This window comes from Micromys minutus, assembly GCF_963924665.1.
Source record: "Micromys minutus genome assembly, chromosome: 1".
Lineage (NCBI taxonomy): Eukaryota > Metazoa > Chordata > Mammalia > Rodentia > Muridae > Micromys > Micromys minutus.
In genome coordinates, this window is record NC_137969.1 from 245,018,141 (window position 1) to 245,035,343 (window position 17,203).

At 50.8% G+C, this 17,203-nt stretch overlaps 1 protein-coding gene across 2 annotated transcripts in view; it reads left to right on the top strand.

Moving 5' to 3' along the window:
• The first annotated feature begins 580 nt into the window (after positions 1 to 580).
• Positions 581 to 17,203, top strand: part of RIN3 (Ras and Rab interactor 3) — a 94,779-nt gene continuing 78,156 nt past the window's right edge. For both annotated transcript variants that reach the window (XM_080917309.1, XM_080917310.1), the window contains exon 1: positions 581 to 714. In XM_080917309.1, the coding sequence (XP_080773435.1) occupies positions 674 to 714 (41 nt within the window). In that variant the 5' untranslated portion in view covers positions 581 to 673. The remainder of the gene's footprint in view (positions 715 to 17,203) is intronic.

Here is a 17,203-nt window from a genome sequence, read left to right on the forward strand (position 1 = left end):
TCAAGCCTCACAGTTGTTGTGTAAACTGCCAGGTTTTCTCCTTTAGCCTCTGTCTGGGTGCTGTATCCAGCACAGGTGCCTTAGATGTCAGGCTTGATGGACAAAATCTGCCTTGTTAAGTAGTGAGTTTATTTATCAACAGAGGAGGAATCAAGTAGAGGCTGCCACCTGTCAGGGACCTGGAGGCGGTGCCCCGCCTTGGGAGCAAGGGTGAGGGAAGGTCGTGGCTCCCCCCTGGGATGAAGGAGGTCCCATTCGGGCCCTGAGTCTCATCACCTGCCGGTCCTGAGTGCCTCGCTGCCCGGTTCCAACTTGGAGACTTTGCAGTGAGTTTTCCTCGCAGGCTCCGGACGGCCACAGTCCATGCCGTCCTCAACACCGGCACCGCCCGCCCCCAGGCCCGGCCCCGGGGGCGCGGCCCCGCTTCCGCGCGCCCCAGGGGGCTCCCTGCTGCGAGCAGCAGAGGCCGAGTGGCTTCTGACAAAAAACCCTTGACCACCAGGGCCGGCCTCTTCCTGCGAGCCCCGCGCGCCGCGATCCAGGAAGTGGAAGGCTGCGGCCCCGCGCTTCCCCACTGGGCGCGCGGCTGGCGGCGGCGCCCGGCCCGGCCCTCGGCGAGGGACAGCGCCAGCGCCACGCGGAGGTCGCCGCGTCCCCGATCGCCGACCCCACGATGCGACGCGCCGAGGCGCCCGCGAGCGCCCACCCTGCCGGGTAAGTGGCAACTCGCGCCCGGCGCTCCCAGGTGGCCCGCGTCCTGCCCCTTTTTACTCAGCTTGGTCCCCGAGAGCCCTGGGTGCTCCGGATAGGGCTCTGGGCTACGGAACATCGTCGATGTCATGCAGCAGTGAGCACTCCCCCAACCCCCGCGCGATCCTCCAGTAGGGGCCAAGGCGGGACCCGGGTTCTGCAAGGAAAGGGGGCGGCCTTGGTGACTGCCACACTTGGCCAAACTTTCAAACCCACTTTGTTAACTGGAAAAGCAGCGCACACTGTGCGGTTGGGCGGGTTTGGTAAGAGTGTGTTCGAGCCCGGGGTGTCTGTGTAGACAAGGCTCCAGGCTGGGTTGAACTTTGGATGCAAGCACTCGCCGCCCCGGCCCTGCCAGCCCCATTCATCACGATGCCCCGCTGCTTTGCCTGAGCTTGCGCCCTCAGGTCCTGGGGCCGGGATGGGGAGGGGGTGGGGAAGTAGGGTAATAGATAAGAAGCACCTACAACTTTAGGCAGGCTCATCCAAGCAGCTAACTTTCTGCCTGGATTGGGGCTCCACCAGGATCCCATCTGCCACCCCGCTGGATCGGCTGGGGACAGTAACCTTTGGACTGGCCTTTGCAGAGCCTCGTGTGTGAGGAGGGTCTAAGGTGCTCTGGTGCAAATGATTGGCGGGATCCCCAGACGCAGATATCGTATGAAGTGTTCCCCAGATTTGTGAAACTAATCCCTGAGGACAGCCATTCGGGAGGGATTCCTACTTTTGTTTTCTTCCCTACCCCCCTGCCCCCACCTCCAAGACCTTGGACACTGCCCAGAGCTGCACTCGGCTGGGAATGTCCTGTCATCCGCCCAGTTCCAAGAGCAACTCGGGAAAGGTCAGGTTTGAAGCGGCACCACCGAGTAAGGAAGCAATTTCTGTGAAAGCCTTCCAGGACTTTCTGAGGTGCTGTGGAAGATAGGCAAATCTGGAGTATCATACTTTGTATTTCCGTTCAAAAGTCCCGGGTCTGGTCCCTGGTGAATTCCTACAGCTGCCTGTTTTAATTCTGTGACTTCATCACTTTGAGCCTCCCACTCTTTAGAACAGGAACGCTATCTGTACACATCTTGTGTCCTCCGGGGTTTGGGGACAGTAGGATGTCACTGGCTCCATTCGGATAGGAGGGACTGGAAATGTCCTGTCAGGTGGGGCTGTTAAGTCATGATGATTTGGCTGCCTCCTTCCTCCTACCTCTGAGCCCAACTACAGCCACAGCCCGGAAATTCTGTGTTGATGCTTCCCTGGAAATGATCTCTGCGGAGACACATGTCACCTGCCTGGAAACTGGGAATTCTGATGGGGAAGGGGGTCTCTTGGGAGCAAATATCTGATATACCCTGGATGGGAAGGTAAAGCTGGCTAGAAAAGGAGGGTGAAAATTCAGATTCTGGTCTCATCTGCTTCCCCATTTTCCCCAAGGATGGCCTGGCCTGACCCATTTCTTCCCGTCTTTCTTTGTTCGAGCCTGCACCAGTGATTTAACTGTGCCTCAGTTTACTTACAAGTAGAACCAGTAGTCACTACTTGTCACAAACAGGCTGTTTTTGAGGGATGGATCCGTAGAAAGCATTTAGCAGATTGGCTGGCAGGAGACATCCTCAGCAGCTGTGGTGATTAGCATCACTGTCATCTGTTGGGTGGGACCCTTCCTTGTGCCCACTGGGTGATCTGCCTCATCTGAAACTCCAGAGTCCTATAACCCCTCCCTTGATGGGATTGGAGTGGATGAATTGTGGGGTGTGTGTGTGTGTGTGTGTGTTTCAGTCACCCTTGTCTTTTTTTTTTTTTTTTTTTTTTTTTTTTTTTTTTTTTTGAGATAAAGTCTCTCACTGAACCTGGACCCCACTGGTTCAGCTAGACTGCCTGGCCATTAAGCTGCAGGGGTCCGCTGTCTGTGCCCTGCCTACCTCAATGTCTAGTTTTTACATGAGGTCTGGAGAGTCAGCCTCAGGGCCTCATGTTTACCATCTGTGCCTATGCCCTGCACACAGAAACTGGAGTGTGCCTCTAACTGGTGGGCCTGCTTCTTCTTACGGCCTTGGTCCCTCCTCAGGGACTGGTCCCTTTCAAGTACTTAACAACACCCTATACCTAAGCCTCACATCTAAAGACTCCAGGACCTTTTACCCCAAGTTATTCCCAGGCCTAGCTGCCACCAAGACTGGTCCTGAAAACTTTTTGAGTCTATCTTGTGCCCTACTTGCCCAGAGCCCCCTTTTCTCAGGGGTGAGAGACATTCAGATAGCTGAGGACTGCTACCTCCAAGTAGCCAGGGGAGTGTCCCTTGAGTTCTGAGCCCTAGAATGCAGATTCTGCTTCTTGTTTGAACAGCTGGCTGGGAAAAGAGAAGATGCGCATAGGTTGCCGGGTGCAGCCATGTTTTTCTACCCACTGTGCTGGGCTCCACCATTCATTCAAGACTGTTAATTCCTAAAGCATTCTCTGCCCACTGGCTGGTGTTCTCGGCAGACATAAATTGGGCAGGAGGCATTCTAGGTATGTGGTCAGAAGAGGTCACTGGGAAGAGAGAACATTCAGCAGAGGTTAAGAAAATCTAGAACATTCTAAGGGCTGGAGCAATATGGTTAGCAGGAGCCAGTGTTACAGAAAGTGGGGGCTTGCAGGGGTTGGGAGGTCTTTGGTGAGTGTTCATGGCCCAGAAGAGGTTTTCATAGAGGGTGTCATAGACTGTTGGTGGACAGACAACGGCTAGGGGTTGGGGGAGGGATGGAGGCCCTATGGTAGCCTGGTAGCCAGGCATAGCTGGGATGGGCAACTGAAGCAAGAGAAGTTAGGGTGGCAGACTTTGTTGATGTTGTTGTTAGACAAACAGGATTGAGGAGAAGGGACAGTTGCAGGAGAGGCCAAGATGGTGGAAGGCTACAGCCAGTGCTCAGACACCCAACTGTGTGGAGTCCTGGGAGAGTGGGTAGTGGTATTCCTCAGAGCTCATGAGAGCTGGAAGTTTCCAGGTCTCAGGGGAGACCTGACAGGCACCTGACACTTCCCTGCTCTGGCACACACCCTGTGCATTTTCCTAGCTTTGCTACATCAAGGGTTTTCTTAAGATTGTATTTGTAAAAAGATTCCACTCTTGGAACAAATGTGCCTGGCCCAATCTGTGCCCGATGTAACCATGAGGCAACAGAGATCCTGAAAGAGGAAGGTAGACTTGGGTCTCCTGGGCCTCTGACCTGCCGTGGCATGGGCTCTTCATAGACTCTCTAGGCTGTGAGACCGGGAGGTCTTCCAGGCTGAGGCGCATTGACCGGGGCCTCAGCAACTACAGCTCTGTTGCTGTCTCTGGCTTCCAAGGTCTGTTGTTCTCAGGTGGTCTTCATCAACAGAGACCCTGGCCTCAGACAACGAGGGGTTTTCTTACCAGGGTGGTGGGGGAGGGGTGCAGTTAGCGTGGCATGGAAGAGTCTGAGCAGACCATTCCTCTGCCCCTCCTGGACTTGCCTTTCTCTTGATGCCTGCCTGTCCTGGGCCCCAGTGTCTGTATGGAAAACTTAAGCTCTTATGAGGTCACCGTATTTTCACACAGATGCAGTTAAGAAATCACAACCGAAGAAACCTAGACAGTGTCTCTGTTGGAAGCAGGACTTGGAAGCTGCCCTTCAGCGTCCCAGGGTGACTGCTGTTTTCTTCCCTCAGGCCCTCCCCCAGGTTCCACCTGTCATGGCCAGTGAATCATCCCTTGGTTCATGTCACTAGACAATGACAAATGAGCTGAACTGGCAGGCAGCCCCAAAGAAGGAGGGGGGGAGAGCATGTTTGGAGGAGAGAAGAGTCTGGAAAGGCTTGGAGTTGGGCTCCTCAGTAGGTCTGCAAGGCAAGGCACCACACTGCAGTCCCTGGAGTGGAGGAGCCTAGAACTTCTCCACTGACTTTGGAAAGAGAAGACAGACTTTGGCCCAGAGGAGATTGATAGGAAAGGTACAGGAATATGGCGTCGCTATCTGGCCACTGTGGGTGTTTGAGAGAGTTGTGTGCCTAGAGAGAACCTAGGCATAGGGGAGGGGATCTAGGAGAACTCCTGAAGTTCCAGAGTGCCCCTCTATCAGCTCATTAGGGATAGGTGACTAAGAGTCATCATCTTGTTCCCAGTTAGTGGGTGACTTGGTTGGGGCTCCTGTTGTTGGGATTAAACACTGTGACCAAAAGCAAATTGAGGAGGAAAAGATTGATTTCATCTCATATTGCTGCATCACAAGCCCTCATAGAAAGTCGGGTTAGGAACTGGAGGTTATGGAGAAATGCTCCTACTGGCTTTCTCCTCATGACTTGCTCAGCCTGTCTTTTGATAGTACCCAGGACCATCATCATCCCATGGCTGGCACTGCAAGCTGGACCCTCAAACATCAGTCATCAATTAAGAAAATGCTGGCCAATCTGGTGAAAGCATTTTCTCAACTGAGGTTCTTAGAAAATGATTCTAACTTGTGTCGAACTGACATAAAATTGGCCAGCACAGTGGGTTAGTTCTGATCTGACAACCAGTTCTAGATCTTTCTGTCAGGGCCTGAACTGCCCAGAACCTGCCTTTTATTTTTAGAATCAGGAAGTTATGATTTGTCCCCGAGGGAGGTCTGGACCATGGAAGTCTCCCCCACTGATGAACCTAAGGATCAAAACCACAACTTTAGTAGCTTTTCTGATAACAATGTTGCTGCAGAGAAAGAGAGAGGCCATTTCAGGTCCTTGGAGGACTCTCAGGCTAGGCAGGAGATCAGTATGTCCTTCCAGCCTTTTGTCCCCCTCGGGAGCATGCTCACCTGTTTAAAAGACCCCCCTCCCCCCGAAAGGGAGTTTAGGCTAAAGGGTAACTTCCCTCTGTATCAGATGGTGACCCCAGCTGCCACATCCTCCCTAGTGTGGAAGGCAGAGATGCCTAGATACCCAGGACACTGAATGAGACCCAACTGAGCCCCTTTCTCCCATGGTCTTTAACTACCATTAACTGCCTTAACTGTTATGGGTCCTTCTCAGGCATGGGGCAGAGTAGAACATTTCCTGAGCCTGGAGAATGGGGTAGGCTGGGGTGCAAGTGCTGGGGTCCCTGGCTGCCTCATAAGGTTTCAAGTGTATGTCTCTGAAACTCGGAATTTCAAGGTGCTATTGATGGAGAAAGGTTTCAGGTTAGGCAGAGCTAAAGTTCTAGAGGCTGTTTAGGGATGGGCACACTGTAGATCATCTGTAGAGCTAAGGGGCATCCTGAGGTCTTATCCCTCTCAAGTTTGGGGACTGGTGTCCTAGGAAGCAATTCTCTGGTCCCCAAATAAGTAAACTCTCACCTCTGAGCTGCTGCTCCAGAGACATCCAGTAATTTCCTCCAGTGTTGAGCCAGTGGGAATGGATCCTGCAATAAAACTAGGGTACTCATGGAGCAAGCAGTGAGTGCTTCTTCCTGCCAATGGCTAGAAAGGTAGTTCACAGAACAGCCTAGAATATACAATTTACTTTCCTAAGAAACAATGACAGACGCAGAAAGGAGGCTTCTGGGTCATCTCTTTGTCCAAACAGCTGGGAGGAAGTGCTTTCTCCTACTGTGGGTTTATCTGATAAAAGTGGTGTCACAAAAGAGCTGAGTTTGAAAGCTGCTGTGGATAAGGCCAGGAGTTTCCCAGTGGGACTTGGTGACTGATGGGATGGGAGGGACAGCATCAAGCAAGTCTGAGTGACTTCCAAGTGAGTAAAGAGAGTGAGGAAGTCCCAACAGCTTTCAGTTGTCTACATGTGTCCTGTGACAACCTTCGCAAGAGTGGAAGGTGGAAGTCCAAGGAGGCCCTGCCTGGGAAGAATTCTCTGGCTCCCTGCCAGAGTGAGGCCTCTCCACCACACACCCAGGCCTTTCTCATGTCAGTTAGCCCCTGTATAAGAGGCCAGGAAGTGACTCTGTGTCCTCTGTCTCCATTCAGCATGTGAGAATGCTCTCAAAGGAGAGAGACCGGCCAGAAGCATCTTTCTTCAGAGGGCAACAATGCAGACGGAAGGGCTTTCTAGACTGTCAGGCTGACAGTCTTAGCTCTTCACAGAAGAATCTGGAACCCTGGTTTCCACTTCAGGTGCCATTCCTCTCCCCTCCTCTCCCCTGGATCAAGGATGTTGAGGGCTGCAACAAAGCGGGAACAAGGCTAGTAGTCACAGAGCCTCTTGCTCCTGGGATGTCCCCATGCTGGCAGTACATTTAAAAGAATGTGCCAGCCTGAGACAGAATTTTGGTTCCTTTCAGACAACGTGGCCTTTCTCTGGAGTGGTTGTGGTCAGGGCTTGTCTATAGCTGAGGTAGCTACAGTGGGCTCAGGCCACATCCTCTAAAGCGTTGGCCCCAGGCTCCGGAGCAAGGCCGAATCTTCCTAGTCAAGACCAGGTAGACTGAGAGACCTCAAGTTCTGTCCTGGGAAAGAAAAATAAATCCACGAGACAGAGGGAGGGGTGGGGAGATGTGGGGCCTCAGAGGGGCTGTCCCATTGGACAGCTCCCTACAGGGAAGATGGCTTCTTGTTATAGATGACTCTGGGATCATCAAACAAGCCTTGTGATTCCCTAGTAAGGAACGAGACTTTGAGACTTCGGTTGTGTTCAGTATTGAGTGGGGCACAGTGGGGATGCTAGAGCCTATGGGAGGAGCCTGTTTTCTGAAAGGCCTACTGAGGAAGTAGGGTGGGCTGGCCCAGAAGGGCAAGGGACCACAGGCATGTAGGCTCCCTGGGGCTCAGAGGGTGATGAAAGAGTAAGTCCGGCTGTGTTTTCAGTTTGATGGTCTCTGGCTAATGGTTCAGCTGTCAAGACAGGATTTATCCAGTTCTTTTCCCACACTAATGTCTGGTTTCCTCCCTCTCAGCCAGTGTCAGAGGCTGGCCGTGTGGCTGTGTCTAGGATGTTAAGTTTAAAGGAGGTCAGCTAGGGATGGCTTCTGATGACACTATCAGTTGTGCATTATCTTCCTGCTCTACCTGTACAGCCTCCTTCTAAAGGCTATCCTGGCATTCTTTGGTCAGTAAATATCTTCCTGTTCACTCATCAACCCATTCTCCTACAGACAAACAGCTACCTGCTACCTGTCCACTCATCCATCTGCTAACCCAGGCAGCCAACCAGCCATTTATCTACCACCTGTCAATCATCCACCTTCCTCCTCCTGCCACCAGCCAACCACTTGCCTTCTGTTTTCCCTCCACTTCTTCATTCATTCAGCATCGAGCCAGAAGTCCAGTCCATCTCTCTACATTCATTCATCTGTCTGTCCATTCATCCATCGATTCGTCTCTTTAACCCATCCATCCATTCATCAATTCACCTGTCCATTCATTCATTTATCCATCCCTCCACATGTCTGTCCATCCACACATTCATCTATTTATCTTTCCATGCCTGCTTTCAATTTATCTCTATACATCTAGCTACTCACCGAACAGTCAGACGTCTAGACATTTCCAGTTCACCCACTGAGGAACGTGAGAGTCAAGCACACAGTGGGAGTACGTACGAGGCACTGTAGACAAAGGTGGTACTAACATTGGCTGTGATGAGCAGGGAGGGCCTGGCAGCCATGACACTGGAGGTGAGTCTCGAAGGGCAAGTATGTATTAACTGCTGGGATTAGGGATATAGAGAAAGGAATTCAGCTAGGAGTTGGCTTGAGTGGGACATTGAAAGGTTGGTGCAGACAGGTGTGGTGTGGGGGAGAAGGTGTTATATGTAAAGGTATGGAGTGGGTTCCACTTGGCTCTCAATAGGAGAGTCTGGTTTTTATTTCCCATGATGATACAGACCACAGGTCTGTTCCTCCACTTAGTGGCTCAACAGTGCTGGGCAAGATGTTGCATCTGAACCTGCCCTAGCACCTTCTTCCTCCCACGCTGCTAATAGGCTGGCAACTCCAGCTCCCACAGTGTTGTCATGGCAACCAGAGACCTTGTTCTCAGCCCTTGGGCTGTGAGACCATTGGAACTCTGTGTGCATGTGCACATGTGTTTATGCTTGTGCATACACATGCACACTATTACACATGTGGGTTCTATTGGTTTTCAAACAGTTTTGATTCTATACTTTAAAAATTCAAACACAGACAAGAATAATGAAATCAAAAGCCTCAAACATTTGTCTCTCCAAGTCTGCACCCAGACCAAATGTTTTCTTGTATCACTTTGACCTATATGTACATGGTGACTTGTGTTCCTTTTTTTGGCATGAAGGGTTACTTCCTACTTGTATGTTTCTACATGTGCTATGGACATGTGTTGCCTGCTAACCTTCACGGCACCCTACAATGTAACATTCTTTTAAAATTACACTTTGTGTATGTGCCATGGTCCACAAGTGGAAACCAGGATAACTTCTGGAATCCATTCTTCACATGTGTCCTGGGAATGGAACACAGGTCATCAAGCCTGGAGCCAGGTGTCCTCACCCTCTGAGCCATCTTGCTAGCTCATGTTATGGTCATCTAGTGGGCAGAGTCAGTCTAGTCATTTTCAGTGTTGACTGCTTGACATCATCCAAGCCTCTTCTGTGTTGACTGAAATCTTTGAACATGTGTGCAGGCCTAAGGTTTAGACACAATTCCTTGAGAGTAGTTCTTCATCTCTATCGAAGAATCTGAATTTTAGACAAGAGGTAAAACAGAACTTAATGCTCAGCCCTTGCAGTTTCGGTGTGTATAACTTTTAGGCCAAATGCTTCCCAATTCTCTTGCTAGTAGATCTAGTCGTTTGATTAAGGGTATAAGTAGGGAGTGAAATTTGCTCAAAGATGCCCTTACAAGGAAAGAATTTGTGTTTCCTATGACTGAAATGCACTGTGTGGAGCTTAGGTAGCCATCTTGGATTCTGAGGTAAACAGAAATGTAGAGGCTATATGGTTAAGGTCCCAAAACGTAAAGCACCGATCTCAGTCTAGATTGTTTAGTCAGTTCTGTGAATCTCCTCATGTGAGAGAAGAACACATATTCATTTCATTTAAATCACTGCGCTCCTACATTTTTACCACAAATTCTATCCCACAAAACAGTTTTATGTTCAAGTCCTTGTTCTTAGAGGTGGCAGAAAGGAGAAAGGGAGAGAAGAAAGGAGAGACCTCTTCCTCCAGGGCTAGATCACAGGCGAGTGAGTTTTAAATTTCACTGAAAGCTCCTGGCTATTTATTCTGGCTTGCTGTCTAACTGCAAAGCCTTGCGCTCTGGGATGTGTCAAGCCCTCTCAAGACTTGTTACATAGCACTGCACAGGTACACTACCCAACCTCTCATGGCTGACAGAGCAGTGATGGGGGAGGGGGGAGGAAATTGCATTTTGTTCAAAGCAGAATGTCAGGCCAGCTGTGTGGGAGGTGGGTGAGCTTGGCCTGCTTCTGGGGAGAGGCAAAGGGCACCTTGCTTTAATTTTCACAGAGGCACTCTGTCAGCTTTTGGGGACCCCAACCTCACCCCAGAGGAAACATGCCCTAAGGGGCAGTGGCCAGGGCTGGGGAGGAGCTTGCATCCCAGGGCTTGGAGGGTATTTCACCCCAGGAGTGAAGGATGCCAACTCCCATGGTCCCACCCACATCTGTAACTACTCACTTTTGTGCCCTTCAGTCTTCTTTGGACTAGGGTCCTGTGAATGGACCCAGTGTGACCTCTGTAAACCAGGCTGTGACTTGATGTGTTTGAGGCTCTCTGGGCTGCTGTGGGACTCTGTAGGCATTTTCTGTTTTCACTCGGGACCCCACTGTGTTGCCGTGCTGCTGATTTGTGAATCCAGACCCTCACAGCCCCACAGGTTGCTTCCAGTTTGGGTGATCACAAGTTGCAGGCACCTCAGATGTGTGTGCCCAGATTTCCATAGTGAAAATAACATGGCTGCATCTTGGCTGCTAGGTAAAGAGGGTGAGTGGGCCCGGCTGTGGGAGCTACTACAGAAGTCTGGGCCAAACAAGGCAAAGGATCTGGACCAGGTCTTGGTAAAGGAGACATGGTACCATGGGGCTGCTACAAGTGTGCCTAGGAGGGAACGTGTACAGGATCTGACAGGAACCATGTGTGCACGACTTCAGTTGGGCAGAATGCTGTTCCCTGCTGCCTCCTCCCCAGACAACTCCTCGGGAACAAGGGCAGCCATGGCTCAGCATATTCTCAGTGAAGCCAGAGAGGCTGGGCATGGACCTGCTTTCCCATCTCTGCCTCAGTTTCCTCATTGTACAAGTAAAGTCATAACTGTCCCTAACTGGAGGAGTTGTTGGATTTTTGTGAGTTAATGTGTGTTTGAACAGTGTTGAATACAAAGTAGGTATTCCATGATGTGTTTTTCTGAAGATCCCTCTCTTGTCACTCAGCCTTCTGGCAGTAACCCAGTTTGTTGTGTTGCTGTGTCTTGTACAAACTGGTGTGTAGCTCCTGTCCGCAGTCCACTTTGGCTTGCTTTGAGTCCTTGGGATAAATGCTTGTCCTCTTTGGTCTCCGCTTCCTCTGTAAATGCATAAAGATGCAGAGGCCTCATGTACTAAGCACCAAATGAAGAAGTGGTGGCTGGCCTCACAGCCCTCAAACAATGGCATTTCACAAGGCTCATGACCTCTCCATCTGTGATTGGAATGGGGAGGAAGCCTGACTACGTGCTTCTTCGGAGGACCCCTGAGTTTGGAGGCTGGGAGAGGTTCCTACAGCTGCCACTGACCAGTCTTCCTCTTTCCTCCCCAGTGTACCCTCTCTGCCCTCAGAGGTCTTAGTTTCTGCCTCACAGGTCTTAGGTTGCCTCTACAGGCTCTGCATGAAGAGGTCTTAGTTTCCCCAGGGTCCTGTGCAGGCTCACAGTGGCCAATAGTTGATGTCAAGTCCCAGGGACATTTCCAGCGGATCCCCTTACCTCATGGCTTCTGTTTGAAAAATCTGTCTCCTGGCTTAAATTCACATGCAACCCCCATGTCCATGCTTGCAGTTCCCTAAGTCCTCTCAGAGTGCCTTACTGCTTAGAGCATCTGCTCCTTTGTGCCTTTTTCATTGTTGTTGGTGGTGGTGGTGGTGGTTGTGGTGGTGGTCATTGTCATTGTTCCAAATGACCCCAACAACATGAAAATTCCGTGTTCCTAAACACAAGGTGATCATGAGGTATCTTGGACAGGTCTGTGAGTGCTGCAAGCTTCCTTCATTTGGGATTCCCATCATCCCAGCCCCACTATAGGGTGACGCTCTGTTCTGGAAGGCACACAGAGGATGTCAGGCCCCTGCTTGCCAGTCGCTCCTTTGATACCCTCGGGGTATCACTACTTGGAATTCCAAGGGCATATGCCCGGAGTCTCTTCCTACAGCTCTCACCCTCCCCCACCCTGCCTCAAGTTCACTAGCCGGTATCTCGCCAGCTCCTGCTGCTATGTCAAGAGGGCAGAGAAAGCAGCTTACACACAGCAATGGTTTTCCTCTCACAGTTTTGGAAGCTGAGAAATCCCAGCTCAAAGTGCCAAGAGGTTCAGTGTCAGTGGGGCCATTTTGTGTTTCTCAGAAGGATCCTGTGCCTCTGTCCTCACATGAAAATGGGCCAGGGCATGTTCTGGGCCTCTCCTATGAGGTGAAAAAAAAAATATCTATCAATGAGGCTTCACCCGCCCTCATGGTATAATCCTTTCCCAAAGTGTCCATCTCCAAATTCCATCCTATAGGGTAAGACTCTGTCATGGACATCTGGGAGCATACAGACATGGGTCTGTGACTGAGTCTTTAGCATCCTCCAGCCCCTGGTTGAATCTGATGGGGCAACTGGGCATACATTGACAGGGACTACTGAGCGATGGGTTGTAGGGCAGGGCAGGCAGCACTGTTTGGCTTTTAGAGGTAGCTGGGAGGTGGCTCCCTTAGAATTGGCAGAACACTCAGCCTGAGGCACACACATATTCAACACCCAACAGAGGAAATGTGGCCACAGCTGCTGTTTGGGGGGGGGGGGTTACCAGGTGACTCAATGTCACAGATACTGGGGAGACGTGATGCTTTGGTGGTTTGTGCAAGATGGGGGACAGGCCTGTGTGTCCTGTCTGCACTCTCTCAAGCTTAGCAGTGACCTGGGGAGGAGCAGCTGCTGGAAGCCAGCCTTGTGTTCTGAGTCACCTTTCCGTTCAGAGACGGGAGCTCCTTTGTCAAAGCACACTTCCTTCCCTGCCACAGACACCCATGCACTCCAGTCGTCCTCTCAAGTAGGTGGGGGCATGGCGCCTTTCTCTTGTTTTACTGCTGAGGAAACTCAGATTCATAGAGGGATGGGGAGGAGTAAAAGCTCACCCAGGAAGTCAATAGCAGAGGCTAGACAAGATTATTCCCTTTCCAGGATTATTTCAGTTGTGGGGTTGGGAAGGGCATCTAGCTGGGTGGGAGGGTGGGGGGTGAGGGAGGGCACTTAGCTGGGGTGTGGTCAATAGAAACTCAGGAACCTTGGGGCAGCTAGGGGCAGCCTGATAAAGCTGAAGCCTGGCAGTCAGCCTGCCCCCATGCAGCAGCTCCTGGGAGAAAAGCCATTGCTTGCACAGTGAGATTTCTCTCATAGGTTTTCCCAGCCGAGCTGTGCTCAGGGAAGTCATGTACAGTGAGAATGTGTGCTTCTTCCTGTCAGTCCCCTTTTCATCACAAACAAGTCACAATAAACACAAGTGCACAAGCACCACAAAGAGACAAATAATAGGAGAGTCTGGATCTGCCTTATCCCCTGGGACAGCCGCTGGCCCCGTAGAACGATTCTACACATTAGATGCAATTAATGAAAATGACCCTGCAGCCACACTGGCCGCAATCTAAACACTCAGTGGCCACGGGTCACATAACTGCACTGGGTACTATAGGCCTTCCAGGTTACTGACATCACATGGGACTCCAGGAGATGACACTGGCTAGACTGTAAACTAGGAAAACCGACCAGTAGCCACTCCCTAAAGTTTGGAATGACTGGAGCCCATCCCATGTACTGGTAAATAAATATTTACTATGAATTGGGAGTCTCTACCCCGCCTTTGATTCAGGTCCCAGATCAAAGACACACAACCTTCCCATTTATAAGAAACCTTGATGACACTGAAACAGGGCAGATATCGACCCTCTATGCTCTTGTGTCTACTTCCCCATCAGTTAACCCTGAGTTATAATTTGCCATGTTCTGCCTGGACCGCTCTTGCTCTAATTGGCCATCCCTTGTGGCCATGTTTACATGATTCACCTACCTCATGGTGTCTTCTTCCCTCCTCCACCTTCTCTCTTCCTCTCTGTGGTCCTGCCTCAGACCCCAAGCCCAGGGAACTGAAACTCCGCCTGCTGCTCTTCTGTGCAGGCTGTAGGCATCACTATTCAACCAGTACTTTTAAATTAAAGAGCAAGGTAACATAGTATCATTTCTCATCCCTGGGAGCAACTAGACCTTGGGGGCCAGTATTTAGCATTACAATACATAGCAACAGACCAAACCTCAACAGATACCTTTGTGATATCAAAGGGAGACAGCATTTCTGCATCTACACAATTCTACAATTCTGTCTGATAGGCTTCTGGCCCTGTGGATATGTGAAGATATTTTCTCTACTTTATCTTCAGAGAAAGGATCTGGCTGTGTTACTTTATCTGAGGCTTTCTGTTGCTCAGATAAAATACCCAAGAGAATCAGCTCAAAGGAAAAAGTTTGTTTTGGCTCATGGTTTCTGGTTCCCATCATGGTCACCGGGCTCCTATGCTCTGGGGTCTATGTGTCAGGGCCAAGTACCTGGACATCAGTGATAGCACTCACTTATGAAGTAAAGTGGCCTATCTCCCAACCCCCACTGCCATTTAAGCTCATGGGACCATGATCCATCAGTTGAAGAAATGACTACATTGATAATTCCTCATGACCTGTCACCCCTCTCAGACCTCACCTCTGAACTCTACTACACTGGGCCTTTTACTTGTGGGTTTTGGGGAGACACTTCAGATCCACTCTGTGGTACTGAAAGCACAGAGAAGGCAGGGGGCCCCAAGTATGGGGAACACTGGCCAAGTCTGCCTCCTGGCTCTTTCAGGGTGTCCAGGGTCCTCCTAAGCAATAGGCTAGCCTCAGGGCCCCACCCCTAATTCTGCCCTGTTTCACACAAGAGGCCCAGACAGGCAAGTGACAAGTAAGCCTGAAAGGTATGCTCCTTCACTTTTGTGTCTGTGCAGATGTGTGCATAGTGTGTGGGTGCTTATGTGTGTTTGTGTGTGTATGTCTGTGGCAGGGTATGGTGTGTATGTGTGTGCACATATTACATGAGTACCCTGTATGTGGAGATCTGAGAACAGCCTTGGGCCCAGGAGCCATATGCTTTTGATTTAAAACAGAGTCCCTCATTGTCCTTAAATTTCACCAAGTATGCTAAGCTAGCTGGCTAGTGAGCTCCAGAGAGCCTGTCTCCATCTCTGGGATTGCAAGCCTACAGCACCACACCCAGCTCCTTATGTGTGCTCTAGGGAGGGAAGCTTGGGTCTACCATTTGTGAAGCAAGCATTTCACTGGCTGAGCCTCTACTCTTCTGCCTTTGAAGTTTCTCCTGCAACGTCCCCCTGTTATTTTCCAATGACAAAAACTAATGTCAGTACAAACTTATATAAGTACAATTTGGGGCTGAAGAGATGGCTCAGCAGTTAAGAGCACTGGCTGCTCTCCCAAAGAACCCAGGTTCGGTTCCCAGCACCCACATGGTAGCTCACAACTGTCTGTAACTCCAGTTCCAGATCCAGATCCAGGGGATGTGATGCCCTCACGCCCACATATGAACAGGAGGAACACCAATGTAGGTAAAATAAAAGTAAATAAACCATTTTTTTATTAGAAAAGATTTTAAACGCCCTTTAGATAAAAGGTACATCATGAGGCAGAGCAGTCGCGGTGCGCTCCTTTAGCCTCAGTACTTGGAGGCAGAGGCAGTAGGATGTCTATGAGTTCAGGCTAGCCTGGCCCACAGTAAGTTCCAGGACAGCCAAGGATACACAAAGAAGCTGTCTTGCACCTCCCCTCCTCCCCAAAGAGTACATTCTGTTCAGAAAAGTATCTGGATCTTGATATGAGGAAGCTCATGGCTTCTGGTGCCTTCCCCATGCAGAGCCAGGGTTGGGTTCTCCTCTCCCATCTTAGGGAGGGAGGGGCTGTCTTCACTGCTAGTCCTACATACACTAGTCAGAATTTCAGCCTTTCCCTCCCCTCCCTCCTCCCTCTCTCCTTCTATCCCTCCTTTCCTCCCTCCTCCCTCTCTCCTTCTATCCCTCCTTTCCTCCCTCCTCCCTCTCTCCTTCTATCCCTCCTTTCCTCCCTCCTCCCTTTCTCCTTCTATCCCTCCTTTCCTCCCTCCTCCCCTCCCTCCTCCCTCTCTCTTTCTATCCCTCCTCCCCTCCCTCCTCCCTCCCTCCTTCTATCCCTTCTTTCCTCCCTCCTCCCCTCCCTCCTCCTTCCCTTCTTCTATCCCTCTTTTCCTCCCTCCTCCCCTCCCTCCTCCCTCTCTCCTTCTATCCCTCCTTTCCTCCCTCCTCCCCTCCCTCCTCCTCTCCCTCTTTTTCCTTCTCCCCTCTTCCTTCCTCCATTTTCAACACCACCACCACTCTGTCCAGCAGAGGAACTCCGAACACACACCGTTCTTTTTGTCCTTAACCACGCCAGTCACCCCTCCCTTGTCAGCACGCAGCCTCCTAGGTGTGTTGGGTTTTCAGTTGCATACTTTGCCCTCCATTTTCCCCTTATCAATGGGCATGTAGGTTGTTTCCAGTCATTTCTCCTGTACAGACAATGTTCCAGTGACTCCAGAGGGGACCGGTTGTCCCATGAGTCACTTTGCACATGGCGATTCCATCTGTAAAGGGAACGCCTCACAGCTGCCATGTCAAAAGCCATGTGCGTCTGCGACCGTGTTCTAACGGTTACCCTCCACGGAAGCCTTGTGGTCTCATGTTCCCACCAGCTGAATGTAGAGCACTTTAGGAACTTTTTAATGGCTGTATATTATTTCAGTGTTTATATTAAGTTCAGCATCTAAAGTTGCTCTCTGTAAGTCAGGTATGGATGGATATTGCCCATTGTTTTTAACGCCAATGTGTTTTTGCAACCTCATTCCTGCTCAGTGCTGAGCCTAGATTGTAGACATTCTCAGCACCAAACAGAGATGGGAAGGAGGAAGCCACGTGGGTGGGGCTGGGACACCTTCACCATTCCATTTTCCCCACCTGAGTCTTGCCACAGGACACAGATTTGCATTCCAGGGATACCGTAGATACACTTGGCCCAAAGAGGGCCAAGCTCTGAGTGCGACTGTGTGGTTCTGCTCAGCTGCATGTGGGAGAGTCCTCTTAAGGAGGACTTGGCTTTCTGGGAATTTCCAGCCGCCTTTGTTACCTCCCCCAGCAGACAGTGCAGTCATGTGATTCAAAATCAGAAAGGACCGCAGGGTGCCATGGAAGATCCTCCTTCTCTCCACCACCCTCCTCTCTGTCC